At 50.4% G+C, this 25,645-nt stretch overlaps 1 protein-coding gene across 1 annotated transcript in view; it reads left to right on the forward strand.

The window, feature by feature from the left end:
- ALK (ALK receptor tyrosine kinase) overlaps window positions 1–25,645 on the forward strand; it is a 746,236-nt gene that overhangs the window by 710,121 nt on the left and 10,470 nt on the right. Inside the window, exons 14-26 of the mRNA XM_055541746.1 lie at window positions 65–196; window positions 963–1,107; window positions 3,659–3,841; window positions 5,049–5,147; window positions 5,626–5,778; window positions 7,237–7,341; window positions 9,319–9,505; window positions 10,154–10,244; window positions 10,373–10,437; window positions 11,851–11,980; window positions 16,356–16,453; window positions 20,635–20,727; window positions 23,257–23,358. Coding sequence (XP_055397721.1) covers window positions 65–196; window positions 963–1,107; window positions 3,659–3,841; window positions 5,049–5,147; window positions 5,626–5,778; window positions 7,237–7,341; window positions 9,319–9,505; window positions 10,154–10,244; window positions 10,373–10,437; window positions 11,851–11,980; window positions 16,356–16,453; window positions 20,635–20,727; window positions 23,257–23,358 — 1,583 coding nt within the window. The remainder of the gene's footprint in view (window positions 1–64; window positions 197–962; window positions 1,108–3,658; window positions 3,842–5,048; window positions 5,148–5,625; window positions 5,779–7,236; window positions 7,342–9,318; window positions 9,506–10,153; window positions 10,245–10,372; window positions 10,438–11,850; window positions 11,981–16,355; window positions 16,454–20,634; window positions 20,728–23,256; window positions 23,359–25,645) is intronic.

A 25,645-nucleotide genomic window follows, 5' to 3' on the forward strand; every position in this document is an offset into this window, starting at 1 on the left:
AAGGTCTGTCTGCTGGGAGGCGGAGGACCCTGGGCACAAACCTGAGGTGTTTTTGTTTCTCCAGACAAACCGATTAATCCAGAAAGTCTGCATTGGAGAAAACAACGTGATAGAAGAAGAAATCCGCGTGAACAAAAGCGTGCACGAGTGGGCAGGAGGGGGCGGAGGAGGGGGAGGAGCCACCTACGTGTTTAAGGTGAGGTCTGTGTGCCATTTCCCAGGGCAGGTGCCTTCTCTGCATCCTAGCTTTGAATCCTCAGGACAAACCAAGGAACCACGCACCTTGGGTGCTCTTAGCTCCATCTAAAGTTGAGGAAGTGGAGACCCATAGGGATATAAGGTTCCCTGTCTGTCCAGGAAAGGGCAGGCCCTTCTCATGCTGATGTCCCAGCCGGATTTCACTAGGCAGGCCTTCATCATCCTGCTTCAGAGCCCCAGAGGGTCCCACTGTGCCCTCTTGTGTCCTCAGGTGGACTTTTCTGATATCATCAAAGATAGACAAAGATTTCCTGTTGAGTCCTCCTGCAGGGCCAGCGGTGCTGAGGGCTTAATCTTGAAGTTGTGGGGTCAAAGCAGAGAGCCCTGCATGCAGAGGAAGGAGAGAAGAGAGACCTGCCCTGAGCACCAGCTTCCAGATCCCTGAGGCTCAAGAAGTGCTTCAGGAAAGGGGCGGTATAAACAGCCCCAAAGACTGATCCTCGCCTCCCAGTGTTCATAGACATTTATATCTCGTGATGCTTTTGCTTCATTTACGAACTCAGACTGATACAGGAGCTGGGGGTTGAAAGGGACAGAAGAGCTCATGGGCTCTTGTAACATGAGATGGGAGCCCTCGGACCACCGAGATGTCACCCACTACCCAGCAGACACTCAGACATGTTTAAGCATTTAAATGGCTCAGGGGTCTCCAGGGTGGGAGCCCTGCTCAGCTTCTCAATCTCTGAATGTCTCTCCCCTGGCAGATGAAGGATGGCGTGCCGGTGCCTCTGATCATTGCAGCCGGCGGTGGTGGCAGGGCCTATGGGGCCAAGACAGACACGTTCCACCCAGAGAGACTGGAGAATAACTCCTCAGTCCTAGGGCTGAACGGCAATTCTGGAGCTGCAGGTAAATCTCTGCAAGCCCAGCCTCTCCCAGAATGGTCCCCGAGGACTGTGTGAGCTTCACCTTGGCTGGGCACCATCACACACCTGTGGGCACTTTAGTTGTGGGCCCTTGAGATGCTGGGAGCTCTGGATATTGGTACTGGGATCAAAAGAGGAAAGACAAGTCATACCTTGGGGATCCAGAGGCCATCTTGCTGGTATGGGGTTTGGACTTGCAGAAGGTCATTGACAAAATGAGGCAGGAGGCAGCGTTTTGACTGCCAACCCAACCCTCCCTGGGATTTATCAAATGCAACTAGATATGAGCAGATGGAAGAAATCTGAGCGGGGTTGGCCTCCCAGGTCCCTGTGGCTTGTTTGTACTTCCAGGCCCTGGGCTGCCAGCTCACACACTCCTCACATGGAAAGAAAATCTCTGTCCATGGTAGGGCTGTCTGCCTCCTTAGTGAGAGCCAGTCACACAGAGATGGGGACAGGCTTTGAAGGAGATGTGAATTCCCTGATTCCTCTGAAGTCAACCATTCATCTTTGAGTGTTCTTTTCTCCACACTCAGACCAAGGGAGGATTTTTGAAGGCATTTAGAGATTTGAGCTTAATTAAAATAAATACTCAAACTTTCTCTTCAACTGAGAGATGGCTAGAGAAAGAGGTAGGAGAAACAGTCATTGTGTCCACAGCGAGGAATTACCCCAGTGATATTTACAGCACCCCTTATGTCAGTCAGCATCTAATAAATTACGAAACATTTCCACATCTATCATGCATGTTCTTTTCAAAACAGTCCTGTAGGGTTTTCCAGACATATTATTTTCATTTTACAGAAGTGTCAAGAAGCTCATTGAAAGTCGTAGGGGTTTTTTTCCCCTCAGGATGACCAAACAGTTTCATACTTAATCCATTTTTTAAAACGTTGTTGTTGATGTGTTTTTGCTTTCACACCCATTGTTTTCTTTTCCACACATTTGCTTGAAGGCTGGGATGTGCAGGATGCAAGGGTAGGGTGCTGGGGGCAGACTTGGTTTCAGGCTCATCTCATCCTAATTTATTTATTAAGTTCATGGCCACACGTAGCCACCAGAGCCCGCTTCCCACTAATGAAGCTGAGGGGGCCTTCCCTCCACCACGTGACATAGACAACAGCCTTGACAGGCCTACACCCACTCTCCGGCTGGCAGAGGGAAGCCAGATTCTTGAAGTCCTGCCGCTTCCAGAACTGGCCGATGGTCCCCATGACTTGCCCAGGGCTCTGGTTATCCCTGTTCTAGACCCAAGCTTATTCGTGACCTTGACCTCATTTCCTGAAACCTGTCTCTGTCTTGCTCGCACCAGAGTCAGCCCTGTCTGCAGCTTCCCCCCACCTACACGTCCCTCTGCTGCCCTCTCTGGGTCCAGAAGAACCTTGGCCAGGAGTTCTCCCGAAGAACTGAGACGTGTCCAGGCAGATTAACCCTTATGGTCCCAGCAGACGCAGGCACTGTTATTTCTCTAGGTTCCCGCCCCTGATCTTCTGCTGAAGCAGAAAGGGTTTTGGAGTCTCTGGGAGTAAACTGCCTCATGAAATGTCATATGAAACAATAGGGGGAGACAAAGTGGGGATCCTGGAATTTCAAGGGCCTCGGGAGAGATGTATTGCGGTCTGCCTGTGGCCTTAAGATAAAGTTGCAATCAAGCTAGCTCTGTACAGACCCTTTGCAAGAGTTCAGAGCAGGCCCAGGTATAGGGAAGCACAGCTCCAGCTGCTGCCCCTGTAGCCAGAGCATCACCGCCTCCGCCTCCAGCCCTCTTTGCTCTTGACCTTAGAGCAACTTAGACACCGCTGGCAAGACGCTGCCTGGGCTTCAGGGTGTGAGGCCTTCTGCATGAGATGTCCAACGATCCCTCCACTTGGTGGTTTATAAAACATCTCACATGCTCCCCTTCTCCTTTGATCCTAACATCCACCCCATAAGGCGAGTCTCGTTATCTCCAAGTTACAGGTGAGGAAACCAAGGCTCAGCCCAGGGAAGCGCTTGCCTAGTAAACAATTATAGCCCTTTGGGTCATCTGGTGCCTAATCCAGGATTGCTGCTAGGAATTTCACTGCTGTGACCTTGGTGGGGTGTTGACAGTTGGTCCTTGTTCTTGTTGGGATGAGAAGTAGTTAACGACATGAAGGCCAGGAGCTTCAGGAGTTGGCAGGCCCAGAGGGAAGGCAGAGGAACAGATTTAGTCGTCATGCCGCCTGTCCCCCCCCCACCACCCCAGTCCTTTAATGAGCACAGTTTGGGGTTTTGAGCCAGAGGCCTGACAGGAAGCAGGAGTACACGGCCCGCTTCCATCTGGACATGCACAGCTGTGGCCAGAGCAGGTCTCCCTCCAGCAAAGGGCAGACGCCTGGTTTTCTAGCCATGGACTCTGAAGGTCCCAGGCCCCACTGAAGACAAACCCCCTGGGCGCTGGATAGGAACAAGCACCCCTGGAAGACACCGAGCCCTGCGTTCGTTGCCAGACCCAGCAGCCGCCGGAACCAGCCGGAATCCTCACTTAGGTATTTCTCTGTCTCTGCCTACAGGTGGTGGAGGTGGCTGGAGTGATAACACTTCCTTGCTCTGGTCTGGAAAATCTTTACTGGAAGGTGCCACCGGAGGACATTCCTGCCCCCAGGCCATGAAGAAGTGGGGGTGGGAGACAAGAGGGGGTTTCGGAGGGGGTGGAGGGGGGTGCTCCTCCGGTGGAGGAGGCGGAGGATATATAGGTAAAGATGATTCGTGTTCAAGGTGTCACTCCCTCCCCTCTTAGTCCTAGGCACCTCCCTCCCCTGTCCTCTCCCCAGCCCTCGCCTGCCCGCCCCTGGCCCGCCCCATGTGTGGACTGTGATGTGACCATGCACGCCTTCCTCCCGGCCTGCCAAACAAGCCAGAGGTAGGGTGCTGGCTCCCGAGCCAGCATCCTGCCTCGAGGTTTTGGCAGGACAGCATCAAGATCCCAGTGACTCTTGATCTCCCCAAAGCTGATGATAAAGGGGCCTTGGCTTCCCAGGCTCCTCTCTGAGCCACCCCCAAGGACGCATGAGAACCCTGGAGGCCAGACTCCTCCCTTTGGATGGCCTGGCCACAGTCCTTGCCAAGCCAGCTCCCCGAGGGCTTGGTTTGCAGCTTCTGGCCTCAGGGACTCCCTACTCTCCCTTCCCTACCCCAGCCCACCAGCTTCCAGAAGGGGCACCATTCCCCATACTGATGGGGGCTACTCCTGAGAGCAGCCATGGGCAATCCCAGCCCAGCCCTTCAGCACGCAGCTGGCCCCTGGCCCTGGCTCTCCTCTGGCTTCGGAGCAGAGCAGAAGAGCCTTCTGAAGCTGAGAGGCTGGGAGATGATGGCTCCAGCACCCCCCAGATTAGGACACGATGCATGCACGCGCTGTGGTGTACTGTCTGTGTTTCGCTTTAAGGCTGTGTGTAAGATGTTTGTGTTAACCAGATGCTCTTCTTTTCCAAGCCCTGGGTGGGTGGGAGGAGCCCAAGGCGGGGAGCCCAAAGATAACCCAAGCCCTGCTGAAAGGAGGGACAGGAGCCTAAAGGCACAGGGGCCCATCCCCCTGCCCCAACTCTCACTGGATGGGACAGGAGCACCACCCCTCAGGCAATCCTGGAAGAGGGGCCAAGGGGCCAACCCAGCCTGGGGAGACTAGAACTTTTCTGACTCTTGATCACATGGACTGCTTCCTGGGAGAGCCCAGCAGAGCAGCAGAGGAGACTGTGGCCCTGGAGGAGACAGTGGCCCACACACCCAGCAGCTACAGAACCGAGCCCCAACTGCATCCTGTGTGCCATGAGCTCCCTTCCCTCCCACCGCCCCGCCCTCAAGGCCCCTCCCTGACCCTGCTGCTCACCCCGCTGATGCGCACGTGTATCCAGACTTAGGCACCCACCTCTCTGCGTTAAACTCTTCTCTGGTTTGCCACAGGTGGCAATGCAGCCTCAAACAATGACCCCGAGATGGACGGGGAGGACGGGGTTTCCTTCATCAATCCACTGGGCATCCTGTACACCCCGGCTTTAAAAGGTACACCCTCTGCCAAGTAGCAGAGCCCGCTTCCCTGGGCCAGTGCTCCCTCCCTCCCAGCTGAAACCCCAGGGCTACTCAATGAGGTCAGGACACACAGGTGTGATCATGGGTCCCTTGCAGGCAAGTCTTCCTAGTGGTCGCCTCGCCAAGTTTTCTGGAAATCAGGATGCGTGATCTGATACGTTCACAAAAGAAGACTGACTCCAGGCAGGTCAGCCCTAGGTAAATGCAACAGTAATGGGCCCTGTGCCTGTGGCAGCCAATCTAAGGGTCCTTCATGTGGACCCTCCCGCCTGCCTACAGGTCCTCTGAGTTTCACTCACCAGATGCATCAGGGACTTGCCTGCACAGGCGGTGCTTCCAGTGGCAGTGGGATGTAGGAACAGGGACCGGCAGCTGGAGATGAAGCGCAGAGCCCAGAGGTGGGGTGCAGGGTGGCCTCCACCTGAGGCTGACCCTTCGTCCTTGTCACCAGTGATGGAGGGCCACGGGGAAGTGAACATTAAGCATTACCTAAACTGCAGCCACTGCGAGGTAGACGAGTGCCACATGGACCCCGAGAGCCACAAAATCATCTGCTTCTGCGACCACGGGACCGTGCTAGCTGAGGATGGCGTCTCCTGCATTGGTAAGGGGCTGGGCGGTGGGCGGGCACAGAGCTTGAGCCACAGCTAGTTTCCATGGTTCTGGGACACCTCAGATGCAGCTTTGTAAACTTCCTGACACTGCTGTCTGCCCCCAGCATGGGTGCTCAGACGACAGGCAAAGAGACCTGTGTGCGAAAGGTGGGTCATGGCTTGGGAAGGAGTCATAAGTCACCTGGTCCCACCACTAGCCCAGGATGTGACCCCCACATCCCCACCAAGGGGCCAGCTCATCTCCACCAGACACTCCAGCACCGAGGACCTCAGTACTCCTAAGACACAGGGTCTCCCATTGGGGAGTTACGGAGCCAGACCCATTCTCCTCCTGACTTCCACCCCTCGGCTCCCTGCTTGTAGTGGCCCTTTGAACACGGCGTCTGAAGAGCATGCTGCCTTCCTCCTCCTCAAGTCTCCTCCAGATTAAATAGCCCGTTTATTTCCATCCAGTCTATGGGACACGAGTCTATGTCTCTTTCCCATCCTGTTGTTGCAGTTGTCCACGTCCCTTTTGAAATGCCGTGTCCAGGACCAGGCTCGGTGCCTGGTGTGGTCAGTACCATCATGCACCCAGCTCTCCCTCCCACGCGCTGGGCCCAATGCTCTCGTGGATACAGCATCAATTCGGCCTCCAGAGTCTAACTGACAGGCACACTCTATCTTTGGGTCATACTGAGTTTGTAGTCACCTAGGGCACCTGAGGGCTTCCCTGGTGGCTCAGAGGGTAAAGCGTCTGCCTGCAATGTGGGAGACCCAGGTTCGATTCCTGGATCAGGAAGATCCCCTGGAGAAGGAAATGGCAACCCAATCCAATACTCTTGCCTGGAGAATCCCATGGATGGAGGAGCCTAGTAGGCTACAGTCCATGGGATTGCAAAGAGTCAGCACGACTGAGCGACTTCACTCACTCACTAAGGCACCTGAGGGGCTTCCCAGGTGGTGCTAGTGGTAAAGAACCCACCTGCCATTGCAGGAGACATAAGAGATGTGGGTTTGATCCCTGCGTCAGAAAGATCCCCTGGAGGAGGGCATGGCAACCCTCTCCAAAATTCTTGCCTGGAGAATTCCGTGGACGGAGGAGCCTGGTGGGCTACAGTTCATAGAGTCTCACAGAGTCAGACACGACTAAAGCGACTTCACACGCACACACAAGGCACCTCAATCGCTTCTACAGCCCCTATTGGCTCACTTTCCAGCCTCATTCTGTCATGCACAGTTGATGTTTCAGATCAGTGTCAAGATTGTGGTATTTATCCCTGTTACATAGTGCCTCTCCACAAAAGCTGTTGAAAGTTGTAAAACCAGGATGAAACTGCTTCACGCCCTCATCCTCTGAGAAGGCTGGTGGTCCGTGGGTCCGGGGCTGGGAAGGGTCTTTCTGATGTGGGGGCAGCTCAGAGGAGAATCAATGTGGTCATCCGTGCCCTGTGGGGGCTGTCTTCCAGTGTCGCCCACCCCGGAGCCCCACCTGCCACTCTCGCTGATTCTGTCCGTCGTGACCTCTGCCCTGGTAGCCGCCCTCGTCCTGGCTTTCTCTGGCATCATGATCGGTGAGTGTCCCAGAGCCCCAGCACTTCTGGAGCAGGGCAGGGAAGGAAGATCTGGCAGAATAGAATGGCATCTCAGGCTGTGCCATCTCAGGCTGAAGGGTCATTCTGGGCGGTGGTAATGAAGGCAGCCCAAGCCAAGCCAAAGCAGAAGCCCCTCTCCTTCTGCCTCCAGCACATTCCTGGCTCCTAGGAGCCCTATTCTGAACCTCAGCCCCGTGTAGAGCCTGCTGGCTGCTCAAGGAGGGGTCTTCTTCAGAGGAGAACACCATGGCTCAAGCTTACCACCGCCCCCACTCCCCAGCCTCCTTCAGACCTCAGTTTAGCTCTCATCAGACATGGGCTTCAGCAGACTCTTCTAGTCTGGTTCACACCTCCAGTCCACCCTTCCCCCTTTCACAGAGAATGCAGAGCTGGTTTCTCAGTGTTTCCCATTAGGCCTGTGAGCCAAGGGGCACTGATCTGCACATCATAGAGCGCCCAGCCAGGCTCTTTCTGCTGGAAATGCCTGGGGTAGGTGGGCAGAGACTTGAGGGGAGGCAGAAGGAAAGGAAAGGAAAGGCTCCAGGCAGCACTCTGAGGCCAGCCCCATGGGGCTGGGGGAGTCTGGGGGTGGACAGGGATTCCCTGTTCTCAGTGGACCTTTGTGATTCCCATGACACCATCCTGCAAAGAGCAGGACGACAAGAGCTACCTTGTTGCACACTCACCACACGCTGAGCGAGTAACACATTTTAGTTCACTAAACCCTCAAAGAACCCTGTGATCACAGTTGGCATGTTTCATAGAGGAGGAACTGAGTGCACAGAAGTTGACTTACTTGCCCTGGCCCGTAAGAGGTGGGGCCGAGCTTTAAAAGCAGAATCCACCCAGTGAATCACCTCCCATGCAGTTTGCCTTATATACAGAATGCTCTCACATCTAGTAATAACAGTGATAGTGGTCACTTGCATTGGGGAGCTCTTTAGAACTTTCCAAAACCATTTCTTTTGACCGCATTACTCGGCATGTGGGATCTAAGTTCCCTGACCAGAGATTGAACTCAGGCCCAGCAGTGAGACCACTGAGTCCCATCCACTGGACAGCCAGGGAATTCCCTCTGAAACTATTCTGTTTTGGTGAATTCATTTCATTATCACAATCCCAGGGGATGGGGAGTGGAGGTTTAGGGGACAGGGCAGGCGTTACTGTCCCTGCTTACAGAGAAAGAGACTGAGATCCAAAGAGGTCACATGTCACTTGTCAGTGTCACAGCTTGTAAGTATCAAAGGTGGAATTAGAACTCAGGTCCTCGGGCACCAGCTTAGAGCCAGTTTAGAGACCTTCCACTCTGCAGTTGTCTCCAGCTATGTGGCTTGGTGGTTCTTCATCTGTAGGAAACACAGGTGACCAAGAGCCCCAGCTGTACTCTCAAGTCTATTGCCATGTTTGCCTCATGCAGCACCTGGGCAGAGCAGAGCAACTAAGGCAAGCCCCCTCCTGGAGGCTTGGGACTCCTCTGATGGCCCACTTTGACTCCAGAACTTCCCAACAGCCTTGCTGGAACCCTTTTAGACTGAATGGCCATCTAGGGTCTTTGCTCAACCTTCCCTCACCCTCTCCTTCACATGGAGTCAAAACAGTCTAGTAGCTTCCCAGCCTTCCTGGATTCCCCCTGGATCATCTCTCATAGGCATTTCCCCAAATGAAATCCTTGCACTTCTAATTCTGTCCTGGGTCTGCTTCTCAGAGGACCCAAGCTAATGTGCCTCTGCCCTTGCATGATACAATAAATCTCTTCATTCGTATGATTTTAAGCTTTAATTTGCTTTAATCTTTCAATGAAAAGTATAATTTCACATCTATAATCATTTTGTTAGTATGACTAAGAGTGATGGAAAAAGATTTAGACCCCAGAGGAGGAGCTAGAGATTCAGGAAGGCTACCTGGAGGAGGTGGCCTGGCCCAGGCCACCTTGTATGGACCGCCATCTGTCTGCAGTGTACCGCCGGAAGCACCAGGAGCTGCAAGCCATGCAGATGGAGCTGCAGAGCCCAGAGTACAAGCTGAGCAAGCTCCGCACCTCCACCATCATGACCGACTACAATCCCAACTATTGTTTTGCTGGCAAGACCTCCTCCATCAGTGACCTGAAGGAGGTGCCACGGAAAAACATCACCCTCATCCGGTGAGTGCTGTCTTCTGGGGCAGTGGAAGATGGGGGAGGCAGAGAAGGGAGAGTTCTAGGCGGCCAGATGTCATCCCTGGACCACAGATTCCTCCGACAACAAGAGGCCAGCAGCACCACCCCTCGGAGCACCCCCAGCCCTCCCGGGGGGAGAAGGTTTAATGTCCAGGGCCATTTGGGGGTCTAATTATTTAATTATCTAACTTATGGGGTTGGAACAATGACAGGAGGACTAAATGGGAGAAATGGGGTGCTCCTCAAAACCACCCAAATGCCCCTCCCCAAGCATTGTTCCCCTCCCGCTCCCAGCTCCCAGAGAACCCTTTGCACATGTCTGTCATTCACTGAGTGCTCCCCAGGAGGTGTCTGCCAGCCATCTGTCCTCTCCTACCAGATCCATGTCTTAGTCACCTCTAGGACCCGGGCAAATATTAGAGACTCAGTAAGTGTAAGTGTTCATGGAAGGAATATCAGCCAACGTCATGAAGCCTGGCTTGGATCCTTTCTTGCCCATAGAGCAATAGAGGCTGGGGGTTGCGGAGCAAAGCCACACTGAGGGCATTACTCCTGAGGGTGTGCATGACTCCCTGCCTCCTGTGAGTGGCCACTAAGTGTGCCCTGCCTCATCACACCTTCTCCTCTGCACAGGGGTCTGGGCCACGGCGCATTTGGGGAGGTGTATGAAGGTCAGGTGTCTGGAATGCCCAACGACCCCAGCCCCCTGCAAGTGGCTGTAAAGGTAAGAGGGGGCTTCCTCATGGGCCTGACCTTGGCTGGGGTCTCTGTAAGCACGGCCCTCTGCCGACAGCCTCTGACCTCTGTGGCTCACAGCCTCCTCTTCCTTCCCACCCTCCCTTCTGTGCCCAGACGCTGCCGGAGGTGTGCTCTGAACAGGACGAACTGGATTTCCTCATGGAAGCCCTGATCATCAGGTAATGGCCCAAGCCTGTGAGGGACACGAGACATTTCTAACAGGCACATCTCCAAGGGAAACAGGGTTGTCCTGCAGGGCATCCCTCCTCTCTAACTGGAGACCTCCCCACCCCCTGAAGTCCTTAGCACATCTTACCAGAGTGGACCAGCCCCTATCTGGTTTTCTCGGGAAAAGAATCTTGTAGCCCCAGTCAATGTCACTTGGCCTTCTACCAGCACCCCTGTGTCACCCATTGGTTCTTTTCCCCTTTTCTTAAGAAACAGAGCGTGCTGGTTTTTGACAGTGGAAAATACAATCTTCCTCCAGGTAACTCTTCCACCAGATCCTTCACCCATCCCAGCTCCCAACTCTCAAGTAAAGGAAATGGGCCCCCACGTGATGGAAGGTGCCCACCCCTGGTCCACCCAGCTGGCCCGACCCTTCAGCTGGTGGATCTGAGGCCCACCACTGGGAGCCACAGTGTCCAAGGCTCAGACAGCAGAGGTTCGACCTTGAGAGCTGGCCAGGTTCATGGCCTCCTGGTGCACAGGGGAGCCTCAAACATCCTGACAGGCTAGGGAGGCCTTGGCGGAAACGGCCAAGGGAATGAGGCCAGAGCAGCATGTGTGATGCTCTGTGTCTGTAGGAGGATGCGTGGCAGCCTCAGCTCCTGCTTAAATGACGTATTTCCTGGTTGCCCATGTAATAGTGATCATTGAATAAAACCTGGAAAGTAGAAGAGTAGATGGAAGGAGACCCAAGTCACTCAGTCTCCCTCCTTTGCAGTAAGTAAGCAGCACTGTATTTGGGTGCACAGTCACCCAGTCCATCAGCTCTGCCCAAACGTGCCCACATGGAGCTCCCTGGCCCCACTGCCTCACGTGTCCTCATAGGATCACGTTAACAAGAAAACCCAATTCTCAGAGCCCCCGCAAAGAGTCCATGGTGGGATCCAGCGGCCCTCTTCCTTGTTCTCTTCTGCACGCAGTCAGCAGGCAGGTCTCAGGCAGGCCCTCGGGGAAGCAGGCCCTCCAGCTTCCACTTGAGGCCTTCCTCCGAGAATCCTGTGACTTCTGGCCAGCAGTCCTGGTGCCAGCCTCCTGGACACCCTTGTCACCCTGCCCACCTCCATCCCAGCCTTCTTGCTCAGTGCCTATGCGCAGCCCTCTCTCCCGCTCCCCAGCCTCCCACTCCAAGCAAGAACACTCCATGCGTGTTGAACCCCCACCAGGCCTGCCCTCTGGTTCTTCCAGCTGCTCAGCAACCGGATTCTCCTCTGCTTAGGCCCAGCCTGGGACCCCTGCTCCCCGTATTTACTGAAAGCTTTTACATAATGTGGTTCTGAAAACATAACTCTGTACCCAGCTTTGCCCAGTTAAGATTTTTGCAGACTCAGCTCAGTTAAATTCGGTTACTCCCCTCCGCTCTGCAGCAAATTCAACCACCAGAACATCGTGCGCTGTATTGGCGTGAGTCTGCAAGCCCTGCCCCGATTTATCCTGCTTGAGCTCATGGCAGGAGGAGACCTCAAGTCCTTCCTCCGGGAGACGCGTCCTCGTCCGGTGAGTGAGAAACACCTTTCCCAGTGGGGGTGCCAAGGAACACAGCAGGGGGCAGAAGGAGCCAGGGTGGGCAGCCAGGGCCAGCCCCTGGGCTCTGATCTGGGGGACAGGCAGGAGAGAAGGGACAGAAGGTATCCAACGGCTGAGCCTGGTCCGAGGGAGCTTGCCCAAGCCTTGAGCAATGTCTCCTCTAGCCAGTATCTATTTTTATGACCCGCTGATTATGGAAAACCAAACTAGGGACAAGCACAGAGAGGGACTTTCACGCCAGCTGTGTCACTCACTCAACCATCTGACTTGGGGCAGGTCACTCTGCTCCACCCCTTGTGAACCCCAGTGTCCTCATCTCTCAGATGGGGACTTCTAACCTTGTAGTTTTACAATCAAAATGAAGGGCTGAGATATTTAGGAAGGTGCTGCATACATGTTATGGTCAAAGGGCTAGAGTTCGCGGGGGTGAAGAATCCTAGGTGGGCCCATGCACACTTCCCCTCAATTGATTATTAGACAACCTGGTTTAGGGCAGCCAACCCCCTCTAACCTGAGGATCTGCAATGTGAACTCTGAGGGTCAGGCTAGAACATCTTGGTCAGAGCTGGTTTATGAAACACAGCACACTGGGCGAGCCCAGAGGCCGGCTGTCCATTCCCATCACTGCCAGGGTCTTCAAGAGGTCCTGGGCCCAGGGAACTGGAGCAGAGCAGACCCCCTAAGTTAGGACCTGCCATCTTGAAGTTGCTGCTGAACTGTGAGGACCACAGGAAAGACTTGTACCCTCCCCACCCCCAGGAAAGCAGAGAAAGGCCGACAGCCACGTGGCCACAGCAAGACCAGGACTGAACACCCTCCTCACATGGACCCAAAGTGGTGGTGGAAACCTCAGAAGGTCACACCTGCTCCAATCCCCACCTTCACTCGGGCTCTTAAGAGCCTCCACACCATTCCTGCAAGCCTCTGGCTGACCATCCAAGAGGAATCCAATCTAACTTCTTGAGAGGATGAGCGTGTGCACCTCAGCACCCCTGGCAGGAGGAAGGGGCCTGAGGAAGGGGAGAACGACTAACCCTACCTCATGATAACCCTCGTCTGCAGCACCATCCTCCTCCTCCCCAGAGTTTTCACATTTCTCAAAAGCACCCTATGAAGTAGACGGTACAGATCTCACCTCATTTTGGAGACAGGAAAACAGGGGTTCAGAGAGGTTATGTGACTTGCTGAGGTCACACAGGAAGTAGAAGAGCTGGGACTAGAACTCAGGCCTTATGGCTCCTCATTCCTTGCTCGCTCCAGCCTACTGTGCTATTGATCCCTGTGGTCCCCGTGCAGAAGCCCTGAGGGCCAAGGTGAGGGCAGATGGTTGAGAGCAAAGGTCGCCAGCTACGCAGGCATCTCTGCCAGGGTCTGGGCACCAGCCTCAGCTTCCCCACCCCTACCCACCAGAGCAGAGCCTTCAGCTTCATGCCCTGAGCATCTCAGCAGTGCTTCCAGCAGATTGACATGTGACGTCACTCTCTGGGAGGAGGTCCAGCTCTGGGTTTCCCATTGGACACTCCTGAGGCTTGAGGACAGGAGAGTATTGTGACTTCCTCGTAAAGGGAATCTGAAAACCCATCACTTGGCAAGACTAAGAACCTTGAAGGAGGGGTACTTCCCTCTCTCACAGGCAAAGATATCTCTCTTGATGATGATTTGGATGTTGTCTCAAAGAACAAAGCACCAGGAGGAAGACAGATCACTGACATCTCCCACCACCTCCCAGCCCAAGTGCCACCTCAAGGAGGCCTACAGCGGGAGCCTGCTGCCAGCTTCCAACCTCTGGCTGCAGGTACCACCCCAGGGATGCCCACAGCCAGGGGAAGGTCAACTCTACTTGGGAGAGAGATGCTTCTAAGGGTCAGGATCCCCCCACCAAATCTTCCCTTTAACCCTTGGCCCTGATCTTCTTTGTGTGACTCTCCTAGCCAGCCATGCTCCCAGGTCTTGGTGGCAGTCCAGGTATCCTCCTTACTCCTTTACACACCCACTTACCTCAGATGAGCTGGTCCTTCCTGAGGTACTTACTGCCCATGATGGGTGATTTGAAATGTTGGATGACAGCCCTCCAGAGTGACCCCATGCAAATGTGTTTGTAGCAGCAACTTCCAGCCGGGGTGCCAAAGGAAGGGCCACATTCAGTAGCAAATCAAGGAAAAAGAGCCCTGGTTCCAACTCCTTCTCTGCCCAGGCTGGATACAGATGGCACACTGGCTATGCTCTGCACTGCTCGTTTTCAATATCGGTTTTGTCACAGCATCCACAGACCCCCAACACCACACACACACACACACACACACACACACACAGACATGCAGACACACCCCTTGGGTTACAGACAATCTGCTTCTGTGAAGACTGATTATCGGCACAGTTAATTTGTTCTGAACAGCCATAGACAGGGAGCCCCGATAAATGCGGCCCCTGGGTTAATGCCTGAGAAGATTTAGCCCCTGCAGTGCAGCAGACTTATGGAACATTTGAGACATCAATGGTCCTTGCGTCCTGAGTGATGGGGGCTAAGACACAAAGAGACTCCAGGAGCGCTAGGAATGGTCCTCTTTGGCAGGAACAGAAAGAATTTTCCTGGAAAGAGAAAAGATAGTCCTAATGCTATAGCAAGATGGATGAATATTTCTCTCAAAAATATATTGCTTTTCTTGTCCCCAGGAAATGGGGACTCTCTGTCTCCAAGTGCCCAGTACTTCTGACCCTAACAAGGTCCTGGGAGAAGCCAAACACATGAGCCACTTCTCAGGTCCCCAACAGCGCCCTCCGCGGAGTAACCCCCTCCATGAATGCAGAGCCCTCTGTGAAGCGCTCACTCTGTGCCTCTTGCTATGAGTCCTCAGAACAACCAGGCAGGCTGAGAGTGTCACATCACTTTCACACATGAGGACACGGTGGCTTGGACAGAGGGAGTGCTGTCAGCTCCAGGGCACACAGCCAGTAAGTGACCCAGCAGGATGAAGCCCAGCTCAGCTCAACCGAGCACTGAAATGTACTCTGTGCACTGTATCTGTGCTCAAGTGGGTACCATGCACTGAGTCCATGGGAACTCCAGCCCTTCTTAGACAAGCTGTCCTAAGAAACTCAATTTTAACTCCCAGAATCCCACCTCCCCCAATCCAAACCCTTAAAGCCCAGCTCAGGGCAGTTTCAGCTCCACCCTACTAGCTGTGTGACCTGAAGTGAGTCACTGAGCCTCTCTGAGCCCTCAGCCCTCTCATCGTCAATATGGAGGTAACCTTGCTTGCCTACTGACCACACAGGACGTTGCATCAAAGGTCCTGGGACTTGCCCTCGTACAGGTAAGGGACTGCCTGATGGTCCATGGGCAGCAAATGTTCCCCTCCCTGAGTCATCTCCCCTGGAACTGAAGCAGGCCCCAGACGAACTCCTCGCCACCTCCCCCAGACCCACGCTATTGCTCCAAAGAGTCCCAGGGAGGCCCTGATCTGTGGCGGCATCTGGAAAACCCTAGTTCAGCTGTGATCAACCAACAAACCCCCTTGTTCACTGAACCTCGGCAGCAAGCTAAGCATCGCGCTGGAGACCATGGAAGTGGACGCCAAAGGCCCTGCCTCGGGAGCCTCAAAGTTTCCTTGGGGATGTGGTGGAACAAGCCCCGAGCAGCACAGTGCATGTGACGCTGCCTGCGGTCTTGGGGGGTTAGGAATTGAGAAGACACCAAGAAGGGCGCCGCCCTCAGGAAAGACTTCTGGCCGCCCCACCAGACGGGGGTACGGAGAGCCAGGCTGCGTCCCGGGAGGGGTCGAGGAGGGGCGGGCAGCCACTTTTGCACAAAAGGGACTTCATGCAGGAAAGCCAGAGATGGCTCTTCAGCTGCCCAGTATTTTCTGGAAGGTTTGCTTTTTCAGTCCACTTCAGATCTAGATCTTCTTGAAGAAAGTTAATTTTTTTAAATATTTTTAAGCATTTAAATAGTGCATTTTAAAGCAACACTACCCTGCCTTGATTTCCTCACAGGCCTGTTTGTACGTTTAGGGTATTCAAATGTTTATGAAGATAGTGGTGGAAGAGTGGGCAGAAAAAAACACGAAGGGGCAGGACGTCTGTGGTGTGAGTTCCAGCCCCACTCACCTGGTAGCTGTGACTTTGTAACCGCTGCGCCCGCACAGAGGTGGAGTCATTGTTCTGGGCTGAGGCCCAGGCATGTGCATTTGTATAAATCTACCAGTGATCGCGAATGTGCAGCCAGGGCCAAGACCTCAGGGTGACCAGCCTGCGTTTGACCTCCTGGTGAGCACGGGAGCCTAGTGTTTCAGACCTTCTCTCCCCTGAGAGCTCCTTACCAGCCGGTCACTACTGTTTCCTACAGAACCAGCCCTCCTCACTGGTCATGCTGGATCTCCTGCACGTGGCTCGGGACATCGCCTGCGGCTGTCAGTATCTAGAGGAGAATCACTTCATCCACCGGTGAGTCTAAGTGACCTTGCTCTGCCTTCATCTTCCAGACGCTCCCCTACGTGTCCCCAGGGCTTTGTTTGGCCCATATGTAAAGTGGGATCATGTGCTGTGCTGTGCTTAGTCACTCAGTCGTGTCTGACTCTGCAACCCCATGGACTATAGCCCGCCAGGCTCCTCTGTCCATGGGGATTCTCCAGGCAACAATACTGGAGTGGGTTGTCATATCCTCCTTCAGGGGATCTTCCCGACCGAGGGATCAAACCCAGGTCTCCCACGTTACAGGTGGATTCTTTACCAGCTGAGCCACCAGGGAAGCAAAGTGGGATCATAAAACATCTATATCAGCGCTGGAGACCCGGATGAGCTCTGCCTGGCCTCCTGCAGGGACCCCCACCTATGTCAAGTCCTAGGTCATGTTAATGTTTCCATATCTAGAAGACTGAGCTTCCTAGGTGGCTCAGTAGTAAAGAATCTGCCTGTCAAAGCATCCAGGGTTCAATTTCTGGGTAGGGAAGATCTCCCGGAGAAGAAAATGGCAACGCGCTCCAGTATTCTTGCCTGGAGAATCCTCACGGACAGAGGAGCCTGGAGGGCTACAGTCCATGGATCACAAATAGTCAGGCACATCTGAGTGACCAAGCATGCCACATCATCTAAAAAATTGGGCTCCTTAAGGGAAGTTTAAGGAGTTTGTATTTTCGGATCTCTGGCTATGGATAAATCAAAGGCAACAAACCCTATTTTATTCATCTTCATATCCCCAGCATATAGTGGCACACAATAAATGTTTATTGGATAAATTATTTTTTTCTAAAATGCTCAGAAATGAAGAATGAGAATTATTTTGTCTACCTCTGTACTTCATTTCTTCTACTCTATATGACCCTTGTGTTTAAAGGATGTTTGCACTGGTACATCAAGTCCATGTGTAATGCTATAGACATGAGAGATGACACATATTTCTTTCCACGTGGCTATCCATGGCTTTCTCAACAGACAGCTTGATTCTGAAACTTGAAAAGTCAAATAGATTGTTAGACTCTTTGCAAAGCTCTTCTTAATGATTTGTTTCTCATTTAGTAAATAACCTGGTTAACTAATAAACATTCATGAACCCATCAAAGAGTATAAGACATGTTGCTAATCATTAGAGTATGTAAAAATAACGTAGAGAAGGAAAAAGAGACGCTGTAAGAGTTTAGAAATAGAAGAACATGGAGGTAGATAACAAGCTATGTTTTCTTCCCTAATAAAGGGGATGTTAAAGATCAAGAAATACACTGGCCTAGTTTACTGAAATCACTCTGAAAACAAGGCCGGAAGCTCACACTGGCTCATCCTTTGTCGCTTCATCATTTTGGCCCTCAGATCTTCCTGAGTCTCAGTCTTGCCAGCTTGCAGATCCTCGTGCTTGGTAGAAATAACAGAAGCAAGAGAGAAGCCGAGCCCCAGTTCTTCTGTTCTCACCCAAAGCCACACTCTCTGCTTCACAGCGCTGCCACTGTTGTTCTTGCCCTTTTTATTGTGTCCAGAACTTTCCATAAATCTCAGCTCTGGGCTTTATTGTTGCTCAGACGTGACAGGGTTGTGCTCTTTTTAGAATAAGTCCTTGGCTAGAGCCATCTTTCCATCTTTTTTTTCTTCTTCTTCTTTGAAGTATAGCAGAATTACAGTGTTGTGTTACTGCTGTACGGCAAAGTATGCATTCTTTTTCATATTCTTTTCCACTGTGGTTTCTCAGATTGGTGTACCTGGAAAGAATAAATGTCTCACTGGATGCTTGGGGCTGGTGCACTGGGACGACCCAGAGGGATGGTATGGGGAGGGAGGAGGGAGGAGGGTTCAGGATGGGGAACACATGTATACCTGTGGCGGATTCATTTTGATATTTGGCGAAACTAATACAATATTATAAAGTTTAAAAATAAAATAAAATTTAAAAAAAAGAAAGAAAAAAAAGAATAAATGTCTCTCCATCTCATGTCTACCTCCGCCAAGTCTGAGCCCATCTGAGAGCAATGTGACCCTATCACCTTAGTGACTTCAGATCTCTCCCTTCACTGCTCCCCGAGGTCGTCTCTGCCTTTTCATCTCCACACCCACATTAATCACCAAGTGTCCAGATTCTCTGACTGAGGGATTGTGTCTACTTTTCCTCTGACGTTTTGAAATCTGCTTTCCTAAGGGATGATACATTTTGACTATATCCAGTGCCCTGTTATTACTGAAAATAAGATAACAAGGAGCAAAAATTCACTCGAGATTACTATTGCTTCCATATCTGTAAATAGTTGCTGAAGGTCACAATAAGATCCCAGAGTAATATTTTGTTGCTTCTTTTATCTTTTTCAAGAAATGAAATTGTCAGAGATTGAATCAACAGTATGTTCGATGATCTGCTTTATAAGCAAAAGGTGACGATTAGCAGAAATTGTCCATCTCAATCAAAGCTGTCTCTGGGGTAATTGGTTTTAGGAAAGCATCTTTTTATATCTTCTAACTGGCTCGAGGTTGATGGCACCCTCCCCCAATAGGTTTACCTTAATTCTCTCTCCTTCACCATCTGCCTTAAGATTCACAGACTCCCATGCACACACACCTCCTGAATTCAGAGCGTACTCCCTCGCAGATCCACACACTCCCATTTTTCTATTAGATCTGTTTCCTTTGGACATGGTTTATTGCCATTTCAAGAAATATGTGTCATTCTACCAATTCTTGGTGTGTTCTATGATATTACATTTACTTTCTTGCCATTAAATTCAAGATCAATTTTTTAAGCAACCATTCCATGCACATCAACAGAAAGACCTTTCCAGAGCCATAAATATTGTTGTTCGTTGACTTCACTATATTTCTCTTGAGAAGCAATGGCTATATATCCTACTATATTTTCTTCTTTTTGATGTCATATACGTTATGCTTTTATGGTTTTCTTAGGGCATTTTATGCACCATTGCTCCTCAAAATTCAACTTAAACCTTCTGGATTAGGGCAGTGGCATTAATAACACCCATCTCCCACCCTGACCAATTGTTCTGCTATCCTAAGCCATCATCCCCCATCCAGATCTTTTTTTAAAAAATACTATCCAGCTGTTTATTTTCCATGATCCTTCTTTCTCAGCCAATGATCATGAAACCAGTTGAAAGTATGAAAACACCACCCATTCCCCCCAAGAAGTACTATTTTTTTCTGTCCAGGACTTTAATATTATTAGAAACCCATTCCATGAGTTTGAGCAAACTTCAGGAGATAGTGAAGGGACAGGGAAGCCTGGTATGCTGCAGTCCATGGGGCCGCAGAGGGTCAGACACGACTTAGTGACTAAACAACAACAACATTCCAGACTTCGTCTGGCTGCATCCTTAACCCCCACGTGCAACTCAAGAATGGGTTAGCAGTCAGTGAGTAGAAGCTGATGAGTCTTGGAAAGCTTCTGATCCAGCCTTACATGCATGCTATGGAAGAATAGGCCCTAACGACTGGAACATAACAACTAAGACAAGATAACTTTATAACAGGAAAGAAGTGATTCTTTGGCCTCATAGCTATGATGCATACAGCTTAACAAAGGCTTTAGATAAAATCACAGATGTAAAAACCATGATGGCATATTAAAATATAAAACTAGAACTATTTGGGGAAAGCCTTGACCTACTTGACTCTCATGGGAACCATGCTATTCCAGAACATTCCGTCAAACAACCGGCAGAAACCAACCAGCAATCTGTACAGAACAATAGCCAAAGGCCAAATACATTTCTATGTCCCTCTATTATCTTCTTTTAAGTTTTTTTTTTTGATAAAATAAGGATAATACTAGCACCTTGTGTCTTACAGGGCTACGGTGAGAATTAGATATGAAGCAGTTAGAACAGTGCTCAAGTACCTAGTAAAAGGACAATCAATTTTCTAGTTCCTATTATAGTTATTTTCATTATTATTATCCCATTAAACATTTTCAATCATCTCCCCTAATCCTTTTCCATTTCCCTGTTGGTTCTGAGACCTAGAATTGCTTAGCTATTTCTTTCATACTGAGGTCTAATGTAGTAAAGGAAATACAGAGAAGAAAAGGGAACTATTTGAACTTTAGATTGGAGGTGAAAATTCTTGTGATTCTTATACCTTTATCTTTTTAGGAATAAAATTACGAAATGCATTTCTCTTTTTTTTTTTCATGCCAGGGACATTGCTGCCAGGAACTGCCTCTTGACCTGCCCAGGCCCTGGAAGAGTGGCCAAGATCGGAGACTTCGGAATGGCCCGTGACATCTACAGGTGAGTGAAGACTGCCATCACCCATCAGAGCTCACCGTCTCAACCGCATCCCTTAGAGCACTCTGGTGCCTTGTCAACCTGCTGCCTAAAATGGCATTAAGTTCCTTTTCAGCACAGGGGCAGCCTTAATTATTGTTCATGCCTGAAGGACTAATTCTAGGATCTCTCTGCCTGCAATAATTGACACTAACCTGTTAATTAGATTGTCTTTCTGGTTCCAATTCTTTAGTCCTAACATGTTCTGAGACAGAATAACCTGGATACTTCACTTGGAAAAAGCTTCTAGGTAAACTTTAGCTTAATTAACCCCTTTCCTCAATACTCAGGAATTCCAAACAGACTTAGCTTCCATTACCCTAGGCAAGAGTACCTTAGAACTGACAGGAGACTGGGCCCAGTGCTTCACTCTGCATTTCCCATGCCAGGAGACATGGAAGTATAGTTCAAAGCCCATCAGTACTTAGCTCAGCTTCATTTCTTTTTCCCTGTCACATTCTTGAGGCTACATCAAAAAAAAAAAAAAAAACAGGGAACTTTCTTGGTCATCCACTGGTTAAGACTTGTGCTCCCAATGCAAGGGGCCTGCGTTTCGTCCCTGGTCAGGGAACTAGATCCCACAGCCGCAACAAAATTCAAAAATCCTGTGTGCCACAACTAAGGCCCAGTGCAGCCAATTAAGTAATTAATTAAAAAGAAATCAATAAAATAAAAAATGTAACTGGAAAAAACAAACCTCTACTGTATACTATCCCACACTTCTCTTCCCAATCCCTAGATTCATCTTTGTCTAATTATTAACAACAGTGACTCGCTCCATGAGCTGAGCGAGCCACTGTCTGACACAGTCACTAATCACACCTCCCCTAATCCAGCAGTAGAGTGAGGAGAGGGGGTCAGGCAGACCTTTCAGTCTTCGGACAATAAGGGAGACCCCTGTCAGCCTCCCGAGGAACTGGTAGCAATCTCCTGATGGCATCCTGTTACTGCAGGGCAGCAGCACACGGAAACTCAGGAGTTAGCAATGTTTTCACCTACTGTTATCCACCACTGATATCCACCGCATACCTGGGAAAGCTCCGCTTCACCCTCTTCCACCACCCAGAGTCTCAGCGTTCTTTCACCTCCTGTCTCGGAGCACCCAGGACACTGCCTGTGCTCTAAGATTTGAATTCTGCAGCAAGACTAAACCAGTCACGTGGTCAGGCCCTTCCCCTCCGTCCTCAGCACTGACAAGTCCCAACTCAGACTTCAGCACCCTAGCTTCCCTACAGCCCCCGCCTCCCACAGGCCCCGTGCGACAGCATGCATCACGAATGCCTCCTGTGAGGGTTTCTTTGCCATTCAGCTTCATCAGCACCCCCAAGAAACTCTTCCTGTACTTTTCCACCCACCACCCCAACCCCAGGTAGAACAAACCCATTCTTCTTTGATCACTGAGTTTCCTCTTGAATACATACTTTTGTCATCATATGTGTGTTCTTACTGCAGTTAATTATGTCTGTTTCTTCCACTAAACCACATCCTTGGAAGAGAGAGACTATGACTTATTTCTGTCCTCAGCATGTGGCAGAATACCTCACACGTTGTTGTTCAGTCACTCAGATTTGTCTGACTCTTTGCAACCCTATGGACTGCAGCATGCCAGGCTTCCCTGTCCTTCACTATCTCCTGGAGTTTGCTCAGACTCATGTCCATTGAGTCAATGATGCCATCCAACCATCTCATTCTCTGTCGACCCCTCCTCCTCCTGCCCTCAAACTTTCCTAGTATCAGGGTCCTTTCCAATGAGTCAGCTAACCACTCAATTCATATTTCAGTCAATTATTTTTTGAAGTAATTAATCTAGGCAGCTGGTAGGAAGCCACCTCCCATAACATACCAGGCACATGGACACAGGGCTGGGGTGGAGCTAGCTTCAGAGGGAGGAATTGATTCATTAGTTTTTTTATGAGTGAGTTGCATTGATGATGTCACTGACAAAAACTAGTTACCTCATCCCTCGGACGCCAGCTCCACCCCAGGCCTGTGTTTTCCCTGGGGGCTGTGCTAAAGGAAGCAGCTTCCCGCCAGCCACCTAGAGGACTTGGAGTCATGTGCCTCTGTTGAATTAGATTCTGTGTGAGTGCTGGGGAGGACCCAGACTAGTAGGACACCAGCCCCGCTCTTAGTCCTCCCATTGTGCATCTCGCATTACCGTGGATCATCAGCAACTATACTCATAAGGTTGGAGTAATGTTATTCATTGTGAGTTACAGTGAACAAAATCCATCAGAGAAATCTAACCATCTGCTAGTGGGTATTTTAGTCATTGCATAGATCTTTTCTTTCACACCTCCAGCAGGCTATTTTGTCTCCTATTAAGTGACACTAAGGTTGTTAACTAGATGATCTGTGTCCCTTGCTGTCCCCCCGAACCACAAGAGCCCCTCGTTAATTTCAGTTCACAGACCTTGTTTTTTGCCACTCTCTCAAGGTACCTGGGTCAGAGCCATCTCCAGAACCAAGTCTGCTTTTCTCTTCTCCCTGCAGAGCGAGCTACTACCGAAAGGGAGGCTGTGCAATGCTGCCAGTCAAGTGGATGCCCCCAGAGGCGTTCATGGAAGGAATATTTACTTCTAAAACAGACACATGGTGAGTCTTTCTGCTGCCCTCATCCAGGTCTCACCATGAGCCTTCAAGTAGAGCTCATGAGTCAAACGAGCCCACACTCTCTTGTGGAAGGATAAGAGAGAAGACAGCGTACCTCTATAGCAGGGCCCACATCAACAGAGCATCAGAATCACCAGGAAGTCTTGGTAAGACACAACTGAATGCTGGACCCCACCCTGAGAGCTCAGGATTCAAGAAGTCTGAGGTCACTGAGAAGTTCCATTTCTCACAAATTCCCAGGCTGTGCTGATACTGCAGGCTGGTGAAACACACACAGAGCCACACATAATTTTTTTAGCATAATAACAAAGTTGGATTTATCCTAGGAATGCAACATTGAGTTAAGATTAGAAAAATGATCAATGAAATTCTCCAATTGACAGAATAACAGAGAAAAAAAAATTATTATCAGCACAAATATATCAGTGATGGTGATCTACAGCTAAAAATCAGTTTGGAAAACAGTATCTGCATATTAGATCTCCAGAAATGATTCATCCTACAAAACTGAGACCTTGTGCTCCTTGACTAGCCTCTTCTTCCCTGGCAATCAGCATTCCATTCTCTGTTTCTGCGATTCCACTTATAAGTGAGGTCACGTGACATTTGTCTTTCTGTGCCTGATTTATTTCACTCAGCATACTGTCCTCCAGGTTTATCCCTGTTGTGGCAAATGGCAAATTTCCTTCTTGTTTAAGGCTGAATAATATTCCTGTGTGTGTGTGTGTGTGTGTGTGTGTAAAATACATGCCACATGTTCTTTATCCGTTCATCCATCCATCAGTATTTAGCTTGTTTCCATATCTTGGCTATTGTGAATAATGCTGCAGTCATCTTGGGAGTGCAGATGCCTCTTCAAAATACTGATTTTATTTCCTTTGGATGTAGTATACCCAGAAGTGGAATTGCTAGATCTTAAGGTAGTTCTATTTTTAATTTTTTGAGCACTCTCCATACTGTTTTACATAATTCCTACAAGAGCAACACATAATTTTAAATGGCAGTCAACCTGTGTTCCCTCCCAAAATACACTCATACACAGAGGAATCTTCTTTGCATAAAAATCCACAAGGACAAAGACAACAATGACATAATTTTGGAAACTGGAAAGTTTACAGACAAATGGTCCCTTACTTGTGTGTGTGCTTAGTGGCTCAGTCGTGTCTGACTCTTTGTGACCCCATGGACTGTAGACTGCCAGGCTCTTCTGTCCATGGAATTTTCCAGGCCAGAATACTGGAGTGGGTAACCCTTCTCTTCTCCAGGAGATCTTCCTAACCCAGGGATCAAACCCAGGTCTTCTGCATTGCAGATGGATTCTTTACCATCTGAACCACCAGGGAAGCCTGGTCCCTTACTTAGGAGACTAGAAAGTTGACACCTACATCCATCTTGAAGTAGCCTGCTTCACTCAGCCTGGTCAGGAGCCCCAGAAAGGCCCAGGAGTGGAAGGTGCCAGCACCTCTAAGTAGAGGTGCAGCAGAGAGGAAAATGAGTTACAGATCTGTTTAAAAAGTAACTAGATCATTCCCTCACCTCTGCCCCTCCTCTACCATCACACAAGGCTAGGGGTTCCCTCTCTGAAGAATTGAATTCTTTTTGACCTTGGGGATATCAGACATCAGCAAACGTGGATTCTCTACTATAAGCAGAAATAGTAGAGTTTAAGAAGTCTGCCTACTTAAAGGTGCATGCCTCCTCTCTCCCCTCAGTGCCAAGCACATGGCAGCTAGGCAGGAGGAGATCAGAAGATTCTCAGTGAAGGAACTGACCCATGAAGAGAAAAACTTTAGACATAGCAAGTGCTCAGTTCAGTTCAGTCACTCAGCCGTGTATGACTCTTTGCAACCCCATGAATCGCAGCACGCCAGGCACCCCTGTCCATCACCAACTCCCGAAGTTCACTCAAACTCATGTCCATTGAGTCGGTGATGCCATCCAGCCATCTCATCCTCTGTCGTCCCCTTCTCCTCCTGTCCCCAATCCCTCCCAGCATGAGAGTTTTTTCCAATGAGTCAACTCTTCGCATGAGGTGGCCAAAGTACTGGAGTTTCAGCTTCAGCATCATTCCTTCCAAAGAACACCCAGGGCTGATCTCCTTTAGGATGGACTGGTTGGATCTCCTTGCAGTCCAAGGGACTCTCAAGAGTCTTCTCCAACTCCACACTTCAAAAGCATCAATTCTTCGGCCCTCAGCTTTCTTCACAGTCCAACTCTCACATCCATACATGACCACAGGAAAAACCATAGCCTTGACTAGACGGACCTT

Source organism: Bubalus kerabau, chromosome 11, assembly GCF_029407905.1.
Source record: "Bubalus kerabau isolate K-KA32 ecotype Philippines breed swamp buffalo chromosome 11, PCC_UOA_SB_1v2, whole genome shotgun sequence".
NCBI classification, from domain to species: domain Eukaryota; kingdom Metazoa; phylum Chordata; class Mammalia; order Artiodactyla; family Bovidae; genus Bubalus; species Bubalus kerabau.